The sequence below is a fragment of the Pollachius pollachius genome (genome assembly GCF_949987615.1).
Source record: "Pollachius pollachius genome assembly, chromosome: 2".
Lineage (NCBI taxonomy): Eukaryota > Metazoa > Chordata > Actinopteri > Gadiformes > Gadidae > Pollachius > Pollachius pollachius.
The window spans coordinates 13,053,305-13,075,856 of NC_136935.1; the positions used below are offsets into that span (position 1 = coordinate 13,053,305).

The 22,552-nt window shown below is 45.0% G+C and overlaps 1 protein-coding gene across 1 annotated transcript in view; it reads right to left on the bottom strand.

The window, feature by feature from the left end:
- Positions 1 to 2,745: 2,745 nt before the first annotated feature.
- hspa12a (heat shock protein 12A) overlaps positions 2,746 to 22,552 on the bottom strand; it is a gene marked incomplete at its 3' end in the record, with an annotated part of 26,118 nt that continues 6,311 nt past the window's right edge. The window contains exons 2-12 of the mRNA XM_079730266.1: positions 17,370 to 17,446; positions 16,425 to 16,552; positions 13,041 to 13,227; positions 12,445 to 12,549; positions 11,978 to 12,094; positions 9,711 to 9,882; positions 5,474 to 5,560; positions 4,568 to 4,672; positions 3,957 to 4,215; positions 3,640 to 3,743; positions 2,746 to 3,377 (exon numbers count right to left, since the gene is read on the bottom strand). Of these exons, the coding sequence (XP_079586392.1) occupies positions 2,746 to 3,377; positions 3,640 to 3,743; positions 3,957 to 4,215; positions 4,568 to 4,672; positions 5,474 to 5,560; positions 9,711 to 9,882; positions 11,978 to 12,094; positions 12,445 to 12,549; positions 13,041 to 13,227; positions 16,425 to 16,552; positions 17,370 to 17,446 (1,973 nt within the window). The remainder of the gene's footprint in view (positions 3,378 to 3,639; positions 3,744 to 3,956; positions 4,216 to 4,567; positions 4,673 to 5,473; positions 5,561 to 9,710; positions 9,883 to 11,977; positions 12,095 to 12,444; positions 12,550 to 13,040; positions 13,228 to 16,424; positions 16,553 to 17,369; positions 17,447 to 22,552) is intronic.

Below are 22,552 nucleotides of genomic sequence, written 5' to 3' on the forward strand. Positions count from 1 at the left end.
TTGGTGAATTATTTAAAGTGGTTGCGATGGGGTTCAGGACCGCTGCGGTGACAAAGCAATTTTACAGCCCCCTGTGCATGGTTTCAATGCCGAATGCATGCATGAATACACCCGCAAACAACAAAACAAAAAAAAACCTATGCAACGTGAATCCTACGAATCGCTCGGATGTTCCGGCCCTCTTGGTGACGTTCTTCTCATCCAAAAGAGACATGGACCGTGGTGCCGGGACAAACAGATCGCTTGTATGCCTGCTCATTCCTTTAAAAGACACATGCTGAGACATGCACGAGGTCAGAGGTCAGCACAGAGGACAAGAATAGGCATGGTGCACGACACTTACGCAAGGCCAGCATCCATTCACAGCTTTAAAGTAAATTATAGGTGTATACATGTATATATAAAACAAGAAAGTGAATCATTATAACTCCCTTATAATATGTGGGCTTGTTGGCTTCCTATAAATAGGGGAAATAATATAGCTTGCAACCTATGCAAATACAAATGAAGGGGTTGGCTTGAGAAGGATTCAGGTTTTGATTGTTTGAGAAGGGCCGACCCCAACTCAAACACACAAACTGTCAGAAATCTGTGTTTGTATAGTAACAGTGACATCTGTTTAATATACGTTAGGCACTAACTTCATTAAAACTCATTCGCTCCAGTCACACTCCAAACATCCAAACAGCATCCTCAGCATTAGAGTGGAAGTGTTAACGTATGATAATGTCAAACATGACGACATATAGTATAGTATATATAAAGTATACTATACATAGTAAAGAGGTTAAGTGTGAATATCATTAATAAATGTGAATACTAATACAGATACAACTTTGATAGTTTGTATTAGAGGATAGACGCCTCTGATTGGTCTAGGGGTTGGGGTTACAGGGTCGTGGAGTCGCTCTCAACAGGTATTTAATAAACGTAATGATGGCCTGTGAGGAGAATGGGATTCACCTTGATGCGCAAAGGAATAACCCATGGAAGTGTTTCAATGCCAGCACAGACAGAGCATCCCATAATAACCTGGGAGTGAATACAGCAATCAGAGCCTTTCTGGACCCCTGCGGATACAGCTGGTGAGGGAAAAAAAACTAAACGTGACAGATGTCCACAGGAAACACACACACACTCATACTCATACTCGCGCACACACAAATGCCTCAAGTGCACACACACAAACACACACACACTCCCTCTTGCAGACACACACTCAAATGCGAGCACACACATGACGATGTGCACACACAATCCCCTTCTTGGGTCGAAAGCATTTAAAATTATAGCGCAAAAAATCTGTACATTTAAATACCCTATTTACAGAAACGAACACAAAAAGCCCACCAAATGGGAGTGCACCGTTCCCTATGATCAGATAATAAAAACTAAAACCTATTTCACACATTTCAAAAATAAACATCATACTACGGTAGCATAACGCACGGATGAATAAAAGGCAACATTTCCGCTATTGGATGGCTGATTATGTGGTGTTTTCCTAGCTATACCGGTGGAGGTTAATGGCTTCACTGGTGGTGGTTTCATGAAGCTAGCAGTACGGCCCACTGGCCTGACATACAAAGACATATTCACATTCTAGTGTTGGCTTTATTCCGAACAGCCCTGCAATGTTTGTGAGGATGAAACGGGACACAAGGTGAAGTTAAGACTCATTAACTAACCTGAAATGATCAAATCGAAGAAACAAAAGTCTTCCTCCTGAACTTCACGAAGCTCCTCACAAGTGGAAATGTCTGCAGAGCTAAAATATATCACAATGTTTCACATCTAGCAGCCAGTAGGTAGATTCAGCTTATGGCATAGAAGGGGACATGATCAAAAACATACTTCTTCAAGTGTGTATGCAACCTCCGGTTTTTAAGCAATAATCTTTATAAACATACAGTATGCACCGTGTACATATGAATCCCTGGAATACCTGATACTGCGGTCATATCATTTCATCCGATAATCCTCCTGTTCCTAAATAACTCAAACCCTGACAAGCAAACCAAGCTTCAAAGTAAAGGCGCAGAAACCAGGAGAATGCAAGGGGTCTGATAGTGGAAGCGCTGGATAAACATGCGAGGAATAACCACTTTGCTTTTGCACGCATGCGCGAGGAATAAAGAGCGTGTCTGTGGTTTAACAAGACACACATGATTAAAGTACCGACTGCCTCGATTGGACAGGGCAGAGGCTCAGTACAGCACCCTCTATGGTCTAATATCTTTTTATTACTGGGTTGTTGAACTGGGTGCACACGCCTCATTATCACCTCACCACACTCAGGAAACACATATCATCAAGCCAAGCTCCAAGATCGCTGACCAAGACCATTCAGCTCAAGAATATACCAAGAAATGCCACTGGACAGTAGTGTGTGTATATTAATGTGTGTGTACACTGTGTAAGCTGTAAGACGGATAAACTTTGATTCATTTAACTTAAACCTCTCCCTACCCCTCTCTCTCCCCCATCTCCTTCCCTAGTGGCTGAGGAAGTCATTGCTGGAGTCTCTCTCTCTCTCTCTCTCTCTCTCTCTCTCTCTCTCTCTCTCTCTCTCTCTCTCTCTCTCTCTCTCTCTCTCTCTCTCTCTCTCTCTCTCTCTCTCTCTCTCTCTCTCTCTCTCTCTCTCTCTCTCTCTCTCTCTCTCTCTCTCTCTCTCTCTCTCTCTCTCTCTCTCCTGAGGAAGTAAATACTGGCCCGCTCCCGACTCTCTCTCCCCCGTCTCCCTCTCTAGTGGCTGAGGAAATCAATGCTGGCGCGCACTGTGCGCTGCGTGGCCACGTCCACCGCCATGGCGCGGATCTCCGTGTCCCCGAACTGCATGAGCGTCTGGATCTCCCGGCGGGCGGCGCCGCTCTCCGTGCCGCTCACGTCCAGCCGCAGCGTGCCGCACTTGCGCACGCCGGGCTCGCTGATGAAGGCGGCGTCCTCGCGCTCCGAGCAGTACACGTGGATGACGATGACCTGCTGCGCGGGCCGCGCCGGCGTGTAGCTGCGCTTCACCAGCTCGCCCAGCGCCACCGACTGGTCGGCCACGATGAAGGTGTCCAGCACGTCCGTGCACCAGCGCGTGCCGTCCTTCACCAGCAGCTTCTCCGGCGGGTGCTTGCCCTCCACAAAGCGGTTGAGCACGCCCACGCCGTAGGTGAGCGGCGAGCGGCGCACCTTGATGATGCCGGGGTCCAGGCCGAACAGCACCGCCCCCTTCAGGATGGTCAGGCCCACGTCGTGCGGGATGATGATGCGGCTGCGGCCCTGCAGCATGACCTGCACCGCCTGCTGCAGCAGTGGGGACTCGGCGAAGCCCCCCACCAGGAAGAGGAACTTGATGTTGCTCACCTCGGGCCGCTCAAACAGCTCGTCTGCAGGGGGGAAGGGGAAGGAGAACGCTTTGAAATATTAAACATGCCATTTGGCTAAGAATGCATGGGCGGCTATAAATAGAGAGGACCTCCATTTAATTGGAAGTAGGGATGTTCCTTGACTAATTTCCCTGACGGTTAACCTGACGTTCTGGGAACGACTAGTTGACTAGTCTCAAAAAAGAAAAGGCCTAGAAATCGGTCACAATTGAGCATCGTGTGTGTGTGTGCATGTGTGTGCGAGTGCGTGTGCCTGACTCACTGAGATGCTGGATGATGTGGTCGATGGTGGGCTTGAAGAGGGCGTTCATGGCGTCGGGGTTCATCCTCAACATGCCCTGAGAAGACCACTTCACAAAGTCCACACTGAGGAGGAGGAGAACAGGTTTGAGTGGGGGAGGAGGAAGAGGAGATGGAGAGGAGGAAGATAAAAATGTAAGAGAGGAGAAGAGAGAGTAGAGGAGAAGAGAGGCCGCCAGCTTTAAGGATAATGCAATGACATCGTGATCTCCCTCTTTGACGATGGCCCCGCCATAGCGAGAATATCCAGATACGGACAAACACAGATAGTTTGCTCACTTGCTCTTGCGAAGCGCGTGTTCGACGCTGTGCCCTCTGAACTTCTTGTAGTAGTCGATGAAGGAGAAGGGCAGGTTGATGTTTAGCGGGTTGGTCCGGTCTGGCGCCGCCGCACGCTTGCGGGACTCGAAGGCGATCATCAGGTCGACCCAGGCGGCCGGGCGCTTCACCTTGAACTGGTCCACGAAGTCCTGGCCGAAGATCTTGCAAAGCAGCTTCTCAAACTCATAGTCGATGCCGATGGAGCCGTATGGACCACCTGGGACCAGGGAAGAAAAATAAGTTGGGAATGATGGTTAAACTAAACCAGGACAGAGATGATCTATACTGCAGATTTGATTGGCTGATATTAATAAAAAAGAGTTGAAAGTGAATTGTTTCTTCAAAAAGAAGGTCGTTGCTATGTTCTGGTACAATGGGGATTTGAAACAGCACATGACGTGTAGTTATCATCATTGTTATCACACCAACAAAAAAGAAAAGCATATTAATTCCATTTTCAATCCATGCTCTTGTGATTTGTTTGATTAGTGATTCCATGTGCTTGCAGTGCTCTGACTGGGATCAGACTGAGTGACGTCTCAGTGTAATGGGAACAAGGCCTCAGGTACCTGAGGCCTTGTAGAGCTCCTTCAGGTGTCCCTCTGGGAGGCGGATCTGGTGCACCGTCAGGTCAACGGTACCGCCCCCGCAGTCCACCACCACGTAGCGATCACCTACACACACACACACACACACACACACCACACAAAGCGAAACACATTAAAAATGGTGAACATCTGGAAATACATTTCAACCTTAATCCTTTGTTAGTTTTTAGCACTCCTATAGCAGCTAGCACCAGTCAACCAAAGCCTTGCCACCACATGTAGACCAGATGCTGAGAAGCTTCAGATGGATCGCTTGCTAGCGACCTACATCTGAGCCGGAAAGATGGAGAGAGAGGGGGAGGGAGGGAGGGGGGCGGTGTAGAGGAGGAAAGAAAACTATCTGGTCTGCTACTTTAGGGTAAAGTTTGACATTTAATTTGTGTTTCATGATTATTATGAACGCATGCATTTCGTTTCTTCATGGTATTTATTTTGTTAAGCATATATCATTCATGCTGTGTCTCCATTTTGTTTGCAAACTACAAATAATCAATATTAATATATCAACTCTTTTCGCATAACAAAAAAGATCTATAAACGGTATGTGTTGGATGATGGGCCCCAGTGTACTTGCATTGGGTTAACAAATCTTTGTTTTCCGGCTACGTTTGTTTTGATTGACCCTGGCTAGTCACAGGAGTCATCGACAACAGTCAACCAACATGCAACCAACAACAACAATACCCCCTTCTCCATCGTCCAACATCATTCACCTTCATGCACACTTTATAGCATGTAGCAAAGCATAGACAAGCATGGGAACAACCAGAGCGACAGAAGTTAACATGCAATGTAAAACAAAACAGTGGCAAACATTTGTAATGTGCGGAAGCAAAAAGGGGAATAAAAGGAAGGCAAAGACTCTACCTTCCTCCAGCTCCGACCAAAGCTCTCCTATGACATTTTCCACCATAAATGTGCGGCTCTGCCGGTTGCGCCGACCATGCTCCTTTGCTGGTTAATGAGAGACAGAGAGGTCCCCGTAAGTGAGGAGAAACAGAAAGCGTTTGTGAAGCCTTCGGTACATTACAATGGAGGGAAGCAGGCGGCTCAGCCAGACAACAAAAACAACAACAGCTTGGGTTCTCCCTATCCACAGCTTTCATTTGTATTCATAAATATACGAAAGTCAGTCACAACAGCATTCAGATCCCTATCATTAGACGGTCCCGGTGTGGTTAAACGTGTGCTAATTACGAGGGAATGGTGGCTGCAAGGCAGTTAGTTGGCATGGAAAATGGTTTCGACATACTTAAACCTTGGAAACGTTTTATAAGCCACACTCGTAAGTTGTGGTTGCATAATTTGCCCTCATCCTCGTTATATTTGGTCAAAGCAGTTTCACATAACGTATTGCAGAAAAAGATCACTCTTCACATCCCAGTAAATATTACTACGCTCAGTCTAGTGATGTTTGAATAGAATTACCAAACGCTTAAACCAAGAGTACAGCACATGATATGCAAATGCATGCTTCTGATTGGACTAAATTGGTCTAAATTGACACCAATTCCAATTTCAAAGCAACATAATCTGGCCTTAATTACAATAGATTTAACATAGAGAGACATTGCTTATCTAACCATTTGATTTGAGTTTGGTCACAGCCGGATTATTACAAATACTCAATATACTGTTAGATATCCTTGATAGAGGCTGCATGGTTTGGAATGACCAGGGTTCAGGTATTGATGGGATTCACTGAGGATGGGCGTGGGCTATATGGAAAGTTCAGCAGCTGGGCAGAACCAAGAGTTTTCCTGTTGAATTTCCACAGCACAACAGAAGATGTAAATGTTTTTGAACTTCCTGGAACTCGGGTCGAGAAGCTTCAGACTTCATCATTGGTGCTTTATTTAGAGTTGCGGAAAAGTGTGAAGTTGCCAGCATGTAGGAGTTAGATAAACCGTGTACTAGATCGTATTACATTAATGAATGTCCTTCACTTGTATTTGTTGAGAAATATTGTTAAAAGTAATGTATTCTTGGGATAATCTAGGCAAAACTGAAAAAAATAAAGTTTTAGAGTGAATGTCTGATTTAGATATGTGGTTCATCTTCTTACATTTTGAATTCAAGCCTGAATATAAACAGTATGTCCCATAAATCTTCAAGTCCAACCAAACACCAGAAACAGTAAAATCATTAAAATAAATTGAACCAGTATTAACTGACACTATCAGTAGTAGGACTTTCTATGTGCAACCTGTAATTTCATCATTGTTCATACAATCCAATGACCGATACAGAGAATAGAACTAGTAACAGGACACTGATGGCTGTCCCGGCATAGCAGCGTTTACTGGTACATATCTGATCATGCTTCTATTAATAGAGACCATTGAGGCATAAGATGCATGGCTAACGTCAGATTCCAAAGAGGCTGGGACATTACACAGTCACCGTCTACATAAAATTGTACATTTAGTAAATATCAATATCATCGATATCACCATGAGACCTAAATCCCATGCCATTTCACTACTAAAGGTTGTTAATTTTTACTCAGGGTCAGCACTATTTAAATAGAACAGTGCTCTGGACCCCAAACTGCCAAGTATACCATATATAAAGGGTACAATGTAAGAGCAATGCTTCATAAGCTTGTGCTGAGAAAAGAATAATCCACTATTTTCAGAAAACAGGTGTCTGAAAAGTTGGATGCTTGATGACAATTTAGGTTTATGTTGCAAACTACAATGTTTTCAAAACAAGCAGATGAAGCAGCTCCCTAGACAAGCTTGATGTTTCCCCATTCAGTACCCTCATATTCTAAGGTATAGGCCAAGGATATTAACTAGCTACTATAATAATTGTAGTATAAATTAACTAGTTAGCTATGGACACTAACATTCCACCAAGAAGCACCTTGTACCTTCCCCTATTGATCACAAGTGTCCTGACAGAAACTGTACCATGCTACAAGTCTTCCACCCTATGGCTTCAGAGGTAGACATTCAGCCATGTGAACACAGGGAAAACATTCTTACGCCACAAAGAAAGAACCGTCGGGTCTGAACCCGCTCGTTATTGAACACAAGCCGTTGTGTAAAAGGGAATTGATTAAGATCTAAAAACAGGAACGATAGTATGACCTCCCATCTGAAAGACAGACCATCTCCCTCAAATCAATACCACCTTAGCTCTTTCATTTCAGCACAAGGGCAACACATGCACAAGACCTCACTGTGTGCAGCATCAATATAGAATCAATGGGGCTTTCCAAACGTGAGCTGCTATTTTTGTTGTGAAAGCCTCAACAGAGGAACACTGTGACAACTTTTCACAGGAGTAACGCTTTGAATGCCTTTAGAAAAGAGATGGCATTGACATTTCTTTAGTTGACACATTTGTTTTGTTCCATTATTGACCAAGTTGGCACATGCTCTGCCATGAACAAGGAGGAATAATACGCTTATGGTGAGCAGAACATGTTTCAATAATTCATAGTCTGTACATAACCTGTATTGTCTAATGTAAATGACGACATCCCATGCTTATACACTATTGAACCATTGTGGAATATACTAAACCAGCTGAGGTATCTAGTACTGGGAACCGAAAAGGGAGTGCGCTTGAAATAGTATCAGAGTTTCTGCAGAGGATGTCGGAGAATTGCAAAAATAAAGAAAAGGACAACAACTTGCAAACCCAAACATGTTGAGAATGAGTGTGGTGCAATAACTACTAAAACCTACAAATACAGAGCACAAGCATTCACTAGTATGCACAAATAACATTTTGGCATGGTCAAACCACAGTAATTATATAGTACCCACTTCTAAATGTGCTTTATAAGCCTAGACGGCAGGGATTTCGATGGAGATCCAGACGATCGACCGGTCAACAAGTCGTTGCTGCAATGGCTAGTCTGCACCAGAAATACACATTTAACTGTCTTAACTGTCTTAACTGTTGCTTGGCAATAGTCTCAGTCTAGTTGCAGGTCTATTTTATGTTGATGGAGCAAAATAAATGATTAATTAACAAATCATTATCCATTTGGGCTTAATACCGTTAACTCATAAATGGCGCTTGTAGAACTGTTAGCTGTATTAAAACATAAGTAGTATGAATCAGGAGGATCATGGTTTCTTTACTCTGAAACGGCATGAAATCATCTATACTCCCCCAGAACGATGAGAACAGGTCGTGCTGTTACACTGTTTATCAGCACGGCTGCAGCTATCTTCGGTACTTTGCCTGTGGCCTCGTACCTTCGAGCGACCGCAGCCATGCTGATGTTTAGCATGACAGCACTGCCTCCGGTGTGATATTGCTTCAATCTCCAAGAGTGAATGAACAATCTCAAGCTCCCGCTAAAAGATTGCATTGTTATATATTGAACATATAGATATGCATAGAAGCTCTGTAGCTGCACACTCACTGGCTCACGGCGCTCTGCTCGCCTTGTTCTAGTCTGGAGGCATGCCTATGATTTCTGTCTGTTGCGCAGAAAATAAACCATGAACCACCTGATGATATCAAGGCTACTCATGTCTACTCTGCACTGGGTTGAATTAAACGGCTGCTAACTTGCTCACAGTAATCAGTAGGGAATGGATCGAATACATCTAATGACGGCATTGTTATCACGTCTTGACAGTTGATTCATTTTAGGACTTTTTAGATTGAAACCTCCAAAGCTAGAAACTCATTACTACTTGGTTCCTGCCTGACAACGGTTAAATTGGTGCAAGGCTGAACACCTTCCGTCCAGGGGAGCCAGCTGCAATGAAGTACATTGGAAATGTCATCCTTTCCAGCCTCATTTAAAAGCAAGATTTGTTGCTAAACATATTGTATTAAGCATTTCATATGGTTCTTTTAATAAAATTAATAATAAAAAAAAAAATTTGAGGAACATCCATTCTACCCAGCAAATTATGGGGTGAGCCTAGTTAGCTTACAAGAATGTTTACCTAGCTAGCCTACAAATATTTTAGCCTAGTTTACCTCTGGTTAGGTGAGCTATTCAACAAATGGCAAGCTTAGCTCTCCTTAAAGTTACTAAGCCTAGATAGCCTAAAAATATCTTAGCCTAGTTTACTTCTGATTAGGTAAGCCTGGCTAGCCAACAAACAGATAAGGGTTCAATTCCTACCTGGGGTCATCTGTCCCCCTACGTTGTCGGTGGGGCTGTGGCCGTTCTGAGTGGTCCGAGTGCCCAAGTCAATCATCTGGTGGAGGCGGAGCTTGCGGCAGTAGATAGACGCTGCTTCAGGTTCCAGGGCAATGATCAGCTGCTCTGGGTTGTCACGGGTGACCAGGCCAGACTAAACGATTAGCAGAAAACAGAGAAATCCATTCCGGCTTTTAAGACAAGTCAGGGTTCAGATTTACTTGAAATATTACAAATGTTATTACAATTGTAAAAGGGGATGCCATTCAATGCAAGAAGGAAGGAGTCAGGAACCCATGATAAATAACTTTATACTTGGACTGTGAGGACCTCAGGGGAAACAGGCTCGTCAAGTCACTTCGTAGAGGTGATGTAGTGGAGGGGTAAATGTGGAGGTGGGGTAGGGGTTCTAGAGGGGTAAATGCAGAGGTGATGTAGTGGAGGGGTAAATGTGGAGGTGGGGGAGGGGTTATAGAGGGGTAAATGTAGAGGTAATGTAGGGGGAGGGGTTCTAGAGGGGTAAATGTAGAGATGATGTAGTGGAGGGGTAGATGTGGAGGTGGGGTAGGGGTTCTAGAGGGGTAAATGTAGAGGTGATGTAGTGGAGGGGTAGATGTGGAGGTAATGTAGGGGGGTAATCCACGAAAGAGATAGGAATAAAGCAAGGGAGATAAATAGAGCGCTGTAGAAAGAGATAGAATGTTAAGAGTGAGCGAGAGAGAAAAGGAGCGCACAACGAGCGAGCGAGAGCGCCTATATTCCCCAGGTGGGTGGGATATCAGGTCGCTGGGTCGTAAACATTTGATAAATGTTGAGTCACTGCTGCAAGCCTCCCTTAACCCCCTCCTCTCTGACCCCCCTCTGGGTCTCTCCACCACATCTCTGTCATCCCTTCTTATTCACTTTCCCTCCTTCTACTCCAAATATCCACTTCTCTCTCCCTTCTTTCCTTCTCCTAATCTCCTTTTCCCCCCTCATCATCATCCGTCTTTGTCTCTTGTTCACTGTAGTCTCTCTCTCTCTCTCTCTCTCTCTCTCTCTCTCCCCCCCCCCATCGACCACATCCTCTAGCCCGTGGTGTGATCATCTTTCCTTTCTATATCCCATTACTCCCCCCCTCTCACTCTCCAAACCTATCACAACCCCCCCCCCCCCTTCTATCCCTCTCTCCTCTCCCTCTCTCCTCACTTGCTCCCTCTCTCATCATTGCACTCTCTCTGTATTACTCTCTGTCTCCCCCTGCTCTCTGGCCCTCTGTCCCACTGCAGATATCAGGTGACCAGGGCGTCTCTCCGTCTCTGCCCCTGCCCCTGCCCCTGCCCCCCCCCCCCCGACCCCCCCCACCCCCCCACACACACACACACACACACTCTCTCTTAAACCCCCACACACGCTGATGAGGTTTTCACGGCTCCCTGTTGTGTCGTTTTTCAAGCATGGCGGTCCATGCGGACGTTATGATCCGGCCATAGCGATCAATGCTACGATCGTTTCTCTTGTAGTGCGACTCACAGGCAGCTCTCAGCTGATTTAAGGCTCAGTAACTCCCTCTGCGCTCTGCAGGGGAATGCACCTCGCCCTCTGAAACATTCATCAGCCTGCTTTTATTCCTTCCCTTGGTTCATCTCAGTGACCAGCGCGACGTTGCTACAGGAGTCCTGGAGATGAAACGGCTGAGTCACCGCGTGCTTCATCATGTAATAACAGCCCGACAACAGCTAGAGATTTAGCAGAGGACTAGGCTGAGAGAGGATCATGAATCGTGTGAGGGTGAATGAGTGAGTGAGTCTAAAGGCTGGAAGAACTGCAGCCACACCCTGGTTAGACACACACACACATACACACACACACACACACACACACACACTTCAGCCATTACATCTCAGTTTTAGCAACTCTCTATCTCTCTGTCCTCCACCACACACTGTAGGTCAAAGCAATGCCAAGTACATCTGTAGGAGGCCGGGTGGGTGTGTACCTCCCACCACATTGTTTGCATGCGAGTCTGGATTAATGACTGTTCGACCGACAGCATCTTCACTCTCCCCCTTTCTCCCTCTCTTTCCCCCTCCCCCACCCTGTCTCTGGGAGAGAATCATTGCAGTACAACTGCATGGTAAGCATTCTTCAGCTGTGTGTGTGTGTGTGTGTGTGTGTGTGTGTGTGTGTGTGTGTGTGTGTGTGTGTGTGTGTGTGTGTGTGTGTGTGTGTGTGTGTGTGTGTGTGTGTGTGTGTGTGTGTGTGTGTACCTTGTAGGCTGCCTCCCTCATGAACTGCTTGGCGGGCATCTTCCAGATGGCGGGCACTGTGATGACCCATCTCACGTCGTTGTTGTCGAAGTCTCCGCCCGTCTGGTCGCTCAGCTCCTGAAAACCCCATCAGTAACAAGAACTATTCATTAAACACAACAATAGGTTATAGAACACAACACCCAAAAACACCATCAGTTACACAAACTATTAATATAACACAATTCGTTATTCAACACAACTCCCCAATATAACATCAATAACACAAACTATTCATGCAACACAACCCTTAAAAATATTTTATTTACCCAATAAAAACATGTTCAACGTTTGATCAAATTCACACCTTTGTTATGACAAAGGTGAAAGTGAGGTCAAGTTTTCACTGAAATGTTTAGAAATGTACTGCAGAGAATGATTAAGAGAAGGACAGAACGCAGATCCAGGAACAGTGCGGACAGTTCTACCTTCAGAGCCTGCTCCTTGAAGAAGGCCAAGGCGTACGCAAAGATGTCCAGGGCCTTCACCCTCTTCCCATTGGCTGCCTGGATGTCTGTCTCAGTGGACAGATTCTGATTGGATAATGAGAAGAGGGAGGCGGCTAAAGTAATAATGTTATGGATAACATGTTAGAGCACCATTTGACGCAGTACTTTCATTCATAATGGTATGGTCACAGGAGGTGACCACAATTGGATTTGAATGTGCTTTATTCATTATTAGGTGCCCTTGTGAGATTTCTTATTCATTTATGCATTATTTATAGTTCTACATTTCACATGACATTCCCCTCACCAAATTAAGCCTTTCTTTTAAAGCTGCCTCCTCCCTTGACCTAGATAGTCTCAGTGCGTGTGTGTGTGTGTGTGTGTGTGTGTGTGTGTGTGTGTGTGTGTGTGTGTGTGTGTGTGTGTGTGTGTGTGTGTGTGCATGGTCCACAGGGCTATAGTATTAGTGTGTGTGTGTGTGTGTGTGTGTGTGTGTGTGTGTGTTTGTATCATAGGTGAGTGAGTGAGTGAGTGAATGAGAACGATCAAGAGTGAGTGAGTTAGTGCGTGAGTACCGCGGTAGTGTGGAGCTTCATCTTGAACTTCTCCAGGTAGAGCCACTGTTTGGACTCGGACGGGTCGAGGTCGTGGTAGAAGTCACGCGCCGCGTAACCGAAGCTGTGGAACTTCCTGTCTGGCGTCAGCAGGATGGTGGTCGGGGTCTTCTGATTGGATACGCCGGGGTCTCCACCTTCCCAGCGTCTGATTGGAGGACAGGTTAAAGGGAATACTGAGACAAAGAAGGAGCCACACCCACTGTTGAAAAGACCAAAGCGTATTTTAAAGAGGGGGTTCGGTTTTGAAAAATGAGTTGTAGCAGTAGAACCAGACGTCTGGCTCCCTCTTGCTTTGACCATACAAGACATGGACTCAGGGCAGTTAAAGACACCTTTGTACCAGCACTGCTTTGTGGTTTTATGCATCTGTCATTTACTGTCTTCTAGTAATGCTGCTGTAATGTACTGCGACATCCTGTCTGTGCCATTTAAATAAACGTTTGTTACTTACTTACTGAGAAAGCAAGATGGACACGACATACCGGCAGTTACACGCAGCATTGAAGAAATTTGAGCAATCAATATCCTAAGGGTAGGGTTATGTATCGTTCTAGGTCAGCACTTCTGTTAATTGATAAATACCTAAATGGCTGTTCTGGTAGAAGAAAAGTTTATTGACATTCTGTGCATTTTTTTGCATGTATCAAGTCTGATTAACTGTGCAAACAGGAGACACAATCTACAGCCTGTACCAACAGAAAACACTTGGCCCCTACTCTTAACGTCAGCCTGTATTTGGCTGTGATACATATATGTATAAATGCGTATCATAAATGTAATTAAAAATGCCATGTAACTACTCTTTCAAGGATTCGTGGTATTCACTCTTCAAAAAATACATACAAAAATGCATACTACAAAGAGTATTGAAATACCCTCCCTCATCCACCAGATGAAGGAGTAACCATATAGCCCCCTAATGCCCATTGAGACCAAATCTACTCTGAACATGGTTAGAGGGCATTTGAAATCATGTCAAATCCTGTTCCTTCGGAGAAAGGCCATCTCGGCTCCGGTCTCCAGGCTAATTGAGTTAAGCTTCTGCATTTCTTGAATAATGAGGGCCAGCTATTATTGGCGTTAGCCGCCAATGTGCTACTATTATTAGGAAAAGCACATCTCCTTTGGATGGTAGTATCTGCCTAATGTGGGGAAGCCATGATGGCGGCCACTAAAACATAATTTATAGTCACCATTCATGAGCTGCTAGTGCCGTCGCCAAACAAAGAAAGCATCAGGGCTATCGTGCATATCGTACATATGGCGGTTTGTCACGCGTTGCAAACCTCGAAAACGTTTATTTAAAATCGATAATAAAACGTTTTATGTAACAAAACGATTTTATGATTAACTTTCAAAAAACCCTTGAAATCTGAACAAATGACAAATGAACATGAATACTGTACATTAACCTGGGTAGTATGGGCCTGTTAAATGGTAGGATTCAAAATAAGTCCTAGTGTATTGGGTTTTGCAGGTATTTTGCCATTGGAACCTCACTGATAGTGAATGATAATAGTTCTCAAAAGAAAGTGTGGCTGCAGACAAAGACGGTTTTGGGTCAGAAGGTTTTGAGACTGCTCCCCTTAACAGAGTCATCTTTTCTAATGGATGGGCGTTTGGAGAGGACTCTGTCCATGAAAAAGCCATTAGAAACACTTGTTGTCGTGTTTAAACCTCACTGCCGTCACTGGGGCCATTGGGACAACTCTGTCTGTGACACATCCCTGAATACATCATTGAGAAAATATCTAGCTTTGATTCAAAATCTTTCAATGCTTATAATGGCATTCAAATAGATATTTTGAATGCCTTTCAAAATCTTTCAATGTATATCAGAGTTAACAACATCAAATTCTTTGGAAGGTTATCAAAGTTTTTAAACCAATATCATGTCTTAAAAGAAAGAAGAGTAAAGAAAGAAAAAAAGAAAATCAAAGAAAATCAAAGTCACCCATACATAACCTTTCCTTTTCAGAAGTAAAAGAGAAAAAAAATCCTAAATATAAACCGTGTGTAACTGTATTTGCTTAACTCTGAGCTCTGAATGGTGAAAATCTGCAGCTGTCTGATAACTGCTTATTCGTCTTTCCAGAAGAAAAGAACGGAATGTGACAGACCCCACAAGGGGGTCAACTGTCTTCCACCCATCCCCCACCGTAGGTCAGGGAGTTGTTTGAAGGCAGTGACCAAGAGGGAAGCCCAACTGAAACTGTGTTCTGATGTCACCTGCTAAGCTGTACCATCTACCAATCCGTGAATCACACCATTCATCTAGCATGCCATACATCTTCTAGCTCGCGTTTCATCCATTATTCAATGCACCGTTCTAAGGAATGTTCTATCCTTCGTCCTAGCACTCTATCTATATCCATCTATTCTACGGTTTGGCTGTAAAATAATATTTCACGACATCACAACTAGGAGAGAAAGTCAAACGGATCATTGTCAAGCATCCCTAATGAGGCCTACCATGTTATGATATGGAACAAAAACTAACACAAAAATGCATGAAGGGAAACTAGTAGACAGTGGAAACTCTGGGTGTGTATTTGTACATGTTTTGTTTGGAGGATTAGAGCAGGCTAAAGTACACAGACCTGCTGTTTGTAGCTCTGTGTTAAAACACCACCTGTAGTGTTAACCAATAGGTCAGCTAGAGTCCCATTGGTTTCCGGGTAACGTTAGCAATGATTACACTCGGAGGTCAGAGGTTGTACACTAGTGAGTCAATGAGGCAGTTAATTGGTGGTGGGGCCAAACTTGGCTCGAGCCTGACCTTGGACATGAATGAAGTATGCCATTATCGCTCCATCTGTCTCCATGTACGACACAGTGCACTGGCCTCATGGAAGAAGCTACTGATGGAAGGGGGACTGACCTCCCAGGGCTCCACCATAGCCGACCCGGAGCCAAAGGTATAATTATAGGCTTCTCCAAGGAGGGCACACTCACTAACTGGTATCCTTAAATCCCACCTTCATGCATGTCTGCTTCCTGCCATTGTCAGCGCATCACAGGTGTGTTCAAATAACTCAACATAAAGTAACCATAGCAGCAACAGGTGACGGTTGAAGAGGCAAAGAGTTGGAAAGATTGTTGAAACTTAAATCAATTCTATTTCAAGATAGATTTAGCTTTAAATTCCTGGCCAAATTGATATTTTCATCTAGTCAGGTAAGGCTAAATTTAAGTTAAATTGGTTAGTTGTATCAATTCACTCAGGGTCGAGACAAACATAAACACACAGAGACCGACAGGCATGCTGACCACTCACAGACGGACAGACGGACAGACAGACGGGCATACCGACTGTCACAGACAGAGAGACAGACAGGTCACCTCATGGTGTGGATGCACTCCGGCTCCTTGGTGAAGGCGTAGGCGTAGCCGCTGGAGGTGGTGCCGAAGTCGATGGCCACCACCACCACGAAGGAGGGGCCTGAGGGGACCTGGTCCGTGTCCTCCTGCTGGGGGCGGGGCCACACAGGGGACAGGTTTAAACCCAGTGTAGGGGGGGGGGGAGAAGGGTGCTTCTCAACTGGATGTGTGAGGGCAGGGTTAAAGGGATGAGGGTTAGGTGATTCTCACCTTGGTGTTTGAGGGTAGAGTAAAAAGGTTGAGGGTTAGGCTAAAAGGGGTGAGGGTTAGGGTGTTTCTCACCTGGATGTGTGAGGGTTAGGGTAAAAGTGGTGTCGGTTAGGGTGTTTCTCACCTGGATGTGTGAGGGTTAGGGTAAAAGTGGTGTCGGTTAGGGTGTTTCTCACCTGGATGTGTGAGGGTTAGGGTAAAAGGGCTGAGGGTTAAGGTGTTTCTCACGGGGATGTGTGAGGGTTAGGGTAAAAGGGCTGAGGGTTAAGGTGTTTCTCACGGGGATGTGTGAGGGTTAGGGTAAAAGGGCTGAGGGTTAAGGTGTTTCTCGCGGGGATATGTGAGGGTTAGGGTAAAAGGGGTGAGGGTTAGGGTGTTTCTCACGGGGATGTGTGAGGGTTAGGGTAAAAGGGCTGAGGGTTAAGGTGTTTCTCGCGGGGATATGTGAGGGTTAGGGTAAAAGGGGTGAGGGTTAGGGTGTTTCTCACGGGGATGTGTGAGGGATAGGGTAAAAGGGCTGAGGGTTAAGGTGTTTCTCGCGGGGATATGTGAGGGTTAGGGTAAAAGGGGTGAGGGTTAGAGTGTTTCTCACGGGGATGTGTGAGGGTTAGGGTAAAAGGGGTGAGGGTTAGGGTGTTTCTTACTTGGATGTGTGAGGGAAGGGTAAAAGGGGTGAGGGTTAGGGTGTTGTTTCACCTGGATGTGTGAGGGAGACAGCGGGGTGATTCCGGGCTCACCCATACTTTTGGCAGGAGAAGGAGTTGCCATTGCATCTGAAGATGGATACAAAAAAAAAGAAGACACAGGAAGACAAGATTAATACAGTATTAGATAAACACAGTATCAGCCAAAAGACACAAGGGGACCGGATAGACAGGGTCAAGCCAAACATTTGGGATCTAAATGATCGTTATAACAGCGACGGTTAACTTGACACACGATTTTAATCTCCCCTTCTGTGTTAGGAATGACAAATGATGCCATGGATAAAGGAAAAGGCAGCCAACCACAGACACTGTCTAATCATATTCACAACTACAGAAAACATTGGTAAACATTTTGATTCATTCGGTTATTTTCGAATATCTGCAGATTTCAGTTTTTTTCACACCCAGGAGGTCAAGACCCCTGAGATTGGATTCATCTGTGCCAGTCATGTAAGACTTGCCATCCAAAAGTTGTTAAAAGGAGAAATGTCTTCTAAAGAAGGGAATGAGTTAAAACACATGTATGTGAAGACATATAGAGCAGACTTTTAGGACCCATTTTCTAGCAAAATGAGGATGAAGCAAAACTATCTTGTGCTTTTCACAATTGTGGCTCAAAAGTGACAATGTCTTTTTTCCCACCTCTCTTTTGGAACATTTCACGACAAATGATCAAAGTGAAAAAATCAAAAGTGATTTCAGCAGAAACTTTGAGTCCATTCAAAACAGGAACAAATGCGCCCATGTCACCTGCCTTTTAAAAGAGACACATACAATGACATTTCAATTGAATTAAAGATTAAACCACTCAATTCCTCCCGGGGCTCCATCATCTTCATTAGTGGATCTTAATGGCGCTGGCAGAAAGAGGCGCGTCCCACACAACACAACAATCACAGTATTCCCGCCATGTGCAGTAAGTGTCCTGGGGAATGGTCTCACCGCGGGATGCTGCGTTATCCCTCCCATTTTCCTCAGCGAGCGCTCAACCTCTTTCTGTGGTCCCGCGGCCCCCCGCCGTGCGGATGAGTAGTCTAGGCGCACGTAAATACACTTTACGAGGCAATTACCGCCGCAGAATTACCAGACCACCTGTGGATGGGCTTCATTCGGCCACGACAACCCACACACCCGTCTGTCCTTCCATCCTCAGATAACGCCCGATGCAAAAAAAAAGAAAAAAGATGAAATAAATAAAATAAACACCATAAACAAAACAAAAAAAATCCCGCTTGCTCAACCTTGAGTTTATTCCCGCACGCTGCTGAAACAAAAATTGAATTTCAATGGAGCAGACCTACAGCGAAATCATCTCGCAAATGAGATTGACATCTCATGTTTTTACCTCTTTGTCTGCAAAAAAGATGTTGGATTCTTCCTTTGTGCCATATTCAGCACCAGTGGTTTGTGCTTGAAAATTTTAATTACCGGGATATTGTGTTCCAGAAAGCAATGCCAACAGATATTTCAACTTTCAAATGAGTTCTCTTAAAAAATAAATCAAACCCTTACAAATTTTCAATAGGACACAAATGATAACATTGAAACAAAAAGTCCAATCAACACCCGTATTGTGCAATAAGAATGTATACAACACGGTGCGGCCTAGAAGTCAGGTATTTGAGGACCGCAACGTTTTCATGCCCTTAGAGGCCGTACCAGAAACGTGGTTAAGGATGGAACGCACCCCATTGTGTTGCTTGTGTTTTCTGTTCTGATGAAGGTCCTTCAGTCTATCTTCAAAAAGAGATTAACTGAAGTTTTCTTGATTGTAAGGTAATAATGTGTGTGTGTGTGTGTGTGTGTGTGTGTGTGTGTGTGTGTGTGTGTGTGTGTGTGTGTGTGTGTGTGTGTGTGTGTGTGTGTGTGTGAAACCTAAACAAGGACATATTGAGAGGAAAAGAGGCCGCCTAGAATGGGCAGTGCCCTGAAGAGGTGACACACACATCACTTACAGAGACAGATGTAGAAACACACAAATGGACATTAGCGGGACAAATTCAAACACACTTTTAGCGAGACACACATAATTTGCACACACACACACACACACAAAAATTACCAATACATCCCACTGCACACACATATACAGTGAGGATTTCCATGGTGATATTCACTTCCTGTCCTGCCTAGCGACCGCAGGGCCGACTGACATCCTGACAGGAAGTGGAGGAATTTACTCTCCTCAGGCAGGAAGTCAATCTTCCTGCATTCCTCCAGCGTCCCTGAAAAGGTTTTGCTACGTCACCATGAAAATCTGTGTGCCAGGCCATGTTACCATGGTTACAATTGGGGTACCTGTCCAGAAACCACGGGAATAACCAAAACACAGGTTGAGTTCTGCTGTTCCCGTGTACTGTTAACAGCTACACCATTAAACACTTGCATCACGTATCTGTATTATCGGTGTTCGGTGAAACATAAGATGTAGACTTATTTCTTTATATAAAAGTTAGATTTTGTGTGCAAACTAGAACAGGATTCATCATTTTTTTTTACATTTTGGTCTGCATGAGTGTCTCATGTTCATTTTTATCACTTTTTATATCAAAACAACAGAGAACAGCTCCTTAATATTTTAACAGAAAAGATTAATCTTAGGCAGTCTGATGTGTTTTGTCTGACGTCTCCGCCAACTCAACCAGAGTACAGAGACCAGGCAGAGTTTAGGATCAAAAACAGGTTCTCAACAACACTTTCAGCCACCGCCACACCTTGAAGCAAAGGAGAATGGAGATATTCTAATAAAGTGGTGGCCATCTTGTCGGTGAACCCCTCCCCACATCACTCTCCTTTATTGAAATCTTAAAAAAAGGCGAGACAGGGGTAGCTAATCCAATCCATGCTTTTAACCCATGGCCCCTGAGCACTTCACGGAGCAATGACATCACCACTGCCTTCACCCCTTTCCGTCGCCACGGCAGCAGACAGAGACGTGGTCTGCACTCCAGGAACGGAGAGAGAGCGAGAGAGAGGGCAAGAGAGAGAAAATGAGGAGAGCGAGGGAGGACTGAGATAAAGAGAAAGGAGGGAGATGGAGGGCTGGAGGCTGACACCAAAGGCAGTGAATAATAAAAAGGAGGGACAGGAGGGTTTATAAAATGACAGCGAGGAAAGCGAGGGAGACTGTCACCTTCTTCAAATGGTTATGAATAGCTCTGCCCTTCTTTTTAGTGAAACTTTCAGCTTTTCCAGAATTTAACAGCTGATTGACGTGTGTGTGTTGCGTTGGTTGAAGTGTGCATGCGTGCGTCTGTGTGTGTGTGTGTGTCTAGGTAAACCACAAAAACAAAAACAGCGCCGTCTGTGTTTGGTTCTGTGTGGCATCTAAAAGTGCCACTAATTTGTGTGAGCCGTTTGAAAGAGACTTCTGGAAAACGTTCAAGGACCAACAACAGTGGCTTGTTCCAGGACACACTGGCAGCTCACATGAAGAGCAACCGGGCGGACACAATGAGGGGGCCCACTCAGCACCTACAAAGAACACTGAGGAATCAGGGATACAAACACACACACACCAACACAGTAACACATTAGACCAACTCTCTCTCACACATACACATTAATTGTCTCACATGCACCCCTCTCCATAAACTCTCTCTCACGTGCACACACACACAAACACACAAACCCCCCCCCCCCCCCACACACACACACACACACACACACACACACACACACACACACACACACACAATCAAAGGCCCACATTCATGGTGAGGTTGTGAAGTTAAAGTGAGCGTCTCTTTTTCTCTTGGGGAGAACGTCCCATTCCTCCCGACCAATCAGAGGCTCCGTTCAGGTCACTTAACCACACAGCAAGTGGCCTGACACAGGAGAGGGAAAGAGCGAGAGAGAGAGAGAGAGAGAGAGAGAGCGGGAGAGACTGTAGACAGACAGACTCCAGTTGGCAGTCATCCCAGACATACATACAGACACAATTTCAGCCTTTACAACAGATGGGGCCACTAGAGGGAGAGACACACACACAGACAAACCCGGACCTAATAATTGTTGATGCAGTAGACTAGAGATAAGCTTGAAGGTTAAGTGGGATAAATAACCTCTGCGGATAGTGTGCGTAGTGTGTGTATTCCGTTTTTGTTTTAGATATTAACTTGTCAATTGTATCAAGACACTTTATCCACACTTGCCAAAGATGTGTCTTAGATACCTTGAAGGAACAGGTAGGGGTAAGGGTATCTTGCCAAATTATGCCTACAGGTGGACTGTAGACATTGGGGTAGAATCACAGAAGCCTTCAACCAATACCCTATGCACTACAAGACCATCCCGTTACTGGACAAAAGCAGTTCTTGAAGTTTGGCTAGCTTTGTAGATAAGGTTTGAACAGGTGAAGAAGGAGGTTAATTAAGAGTCGTGTGACTGCGTTAACGTGAGTACATGTTATCTCTGGAGGATACCCATTTCTGGGTTGAAAAAAAACAAGCAAGCCACTGTGTTACTGGGAAAAGGGAATCTGGCTTCGGGTATGCTGCTGCCTGCCCCCATGACAAATAACAAATACAATGGTTTAAATAGATTTTCCTGAAAGGTAAAATACTCAAATGGAACTCTATTCCAGAGTTTAAAATAGTGAGGAGGAAGCGAGTACCCCAAAGCATAACTTCCTGGACCAAAGTGCATTTGTGCAGTGATTTTGACATCTGTCACCAGGAAGATTTAACATCTGCTCCCACTCTAGAGAGTCACAGGGAGATAAGACAAAAGTCCAATGGCTCCCCAGGAATGAGCTTGGCAATGTTCCAATGGCACTAACCCCAGAAAATGGCGGTCCAATGATGCAATGGAGTAAGTCGAAACGACAAGACCTCTTAAAAGGGGTTTGTTTGAGCCGGTTGTTGCGTCATTTCTATAAGGAGAAACAAATAAGGAAACTTCAATTACCGCTATTCTTAGGAAGCGGCGGTGAAGCCACCTGCACCCAGCGGCGCTAGCAAGTCGGAAGTTGCACCGCAATGGATTTACGATCGTTTTCGTGTGGTCGGGGAAAGAACTAGACAATAAACTGGCCCTGAGTGGCTCTGACGATGGTATAAGCGTGGCCGAGTACAGCGAAGCGGCTGGCAGGAGGAACAAAGAGCAGATATCCAAGGAGTGCGAAGGGCGGGAGGAACTGGGAGAAGAGCGCCAAACAATAGACTTCCTTCC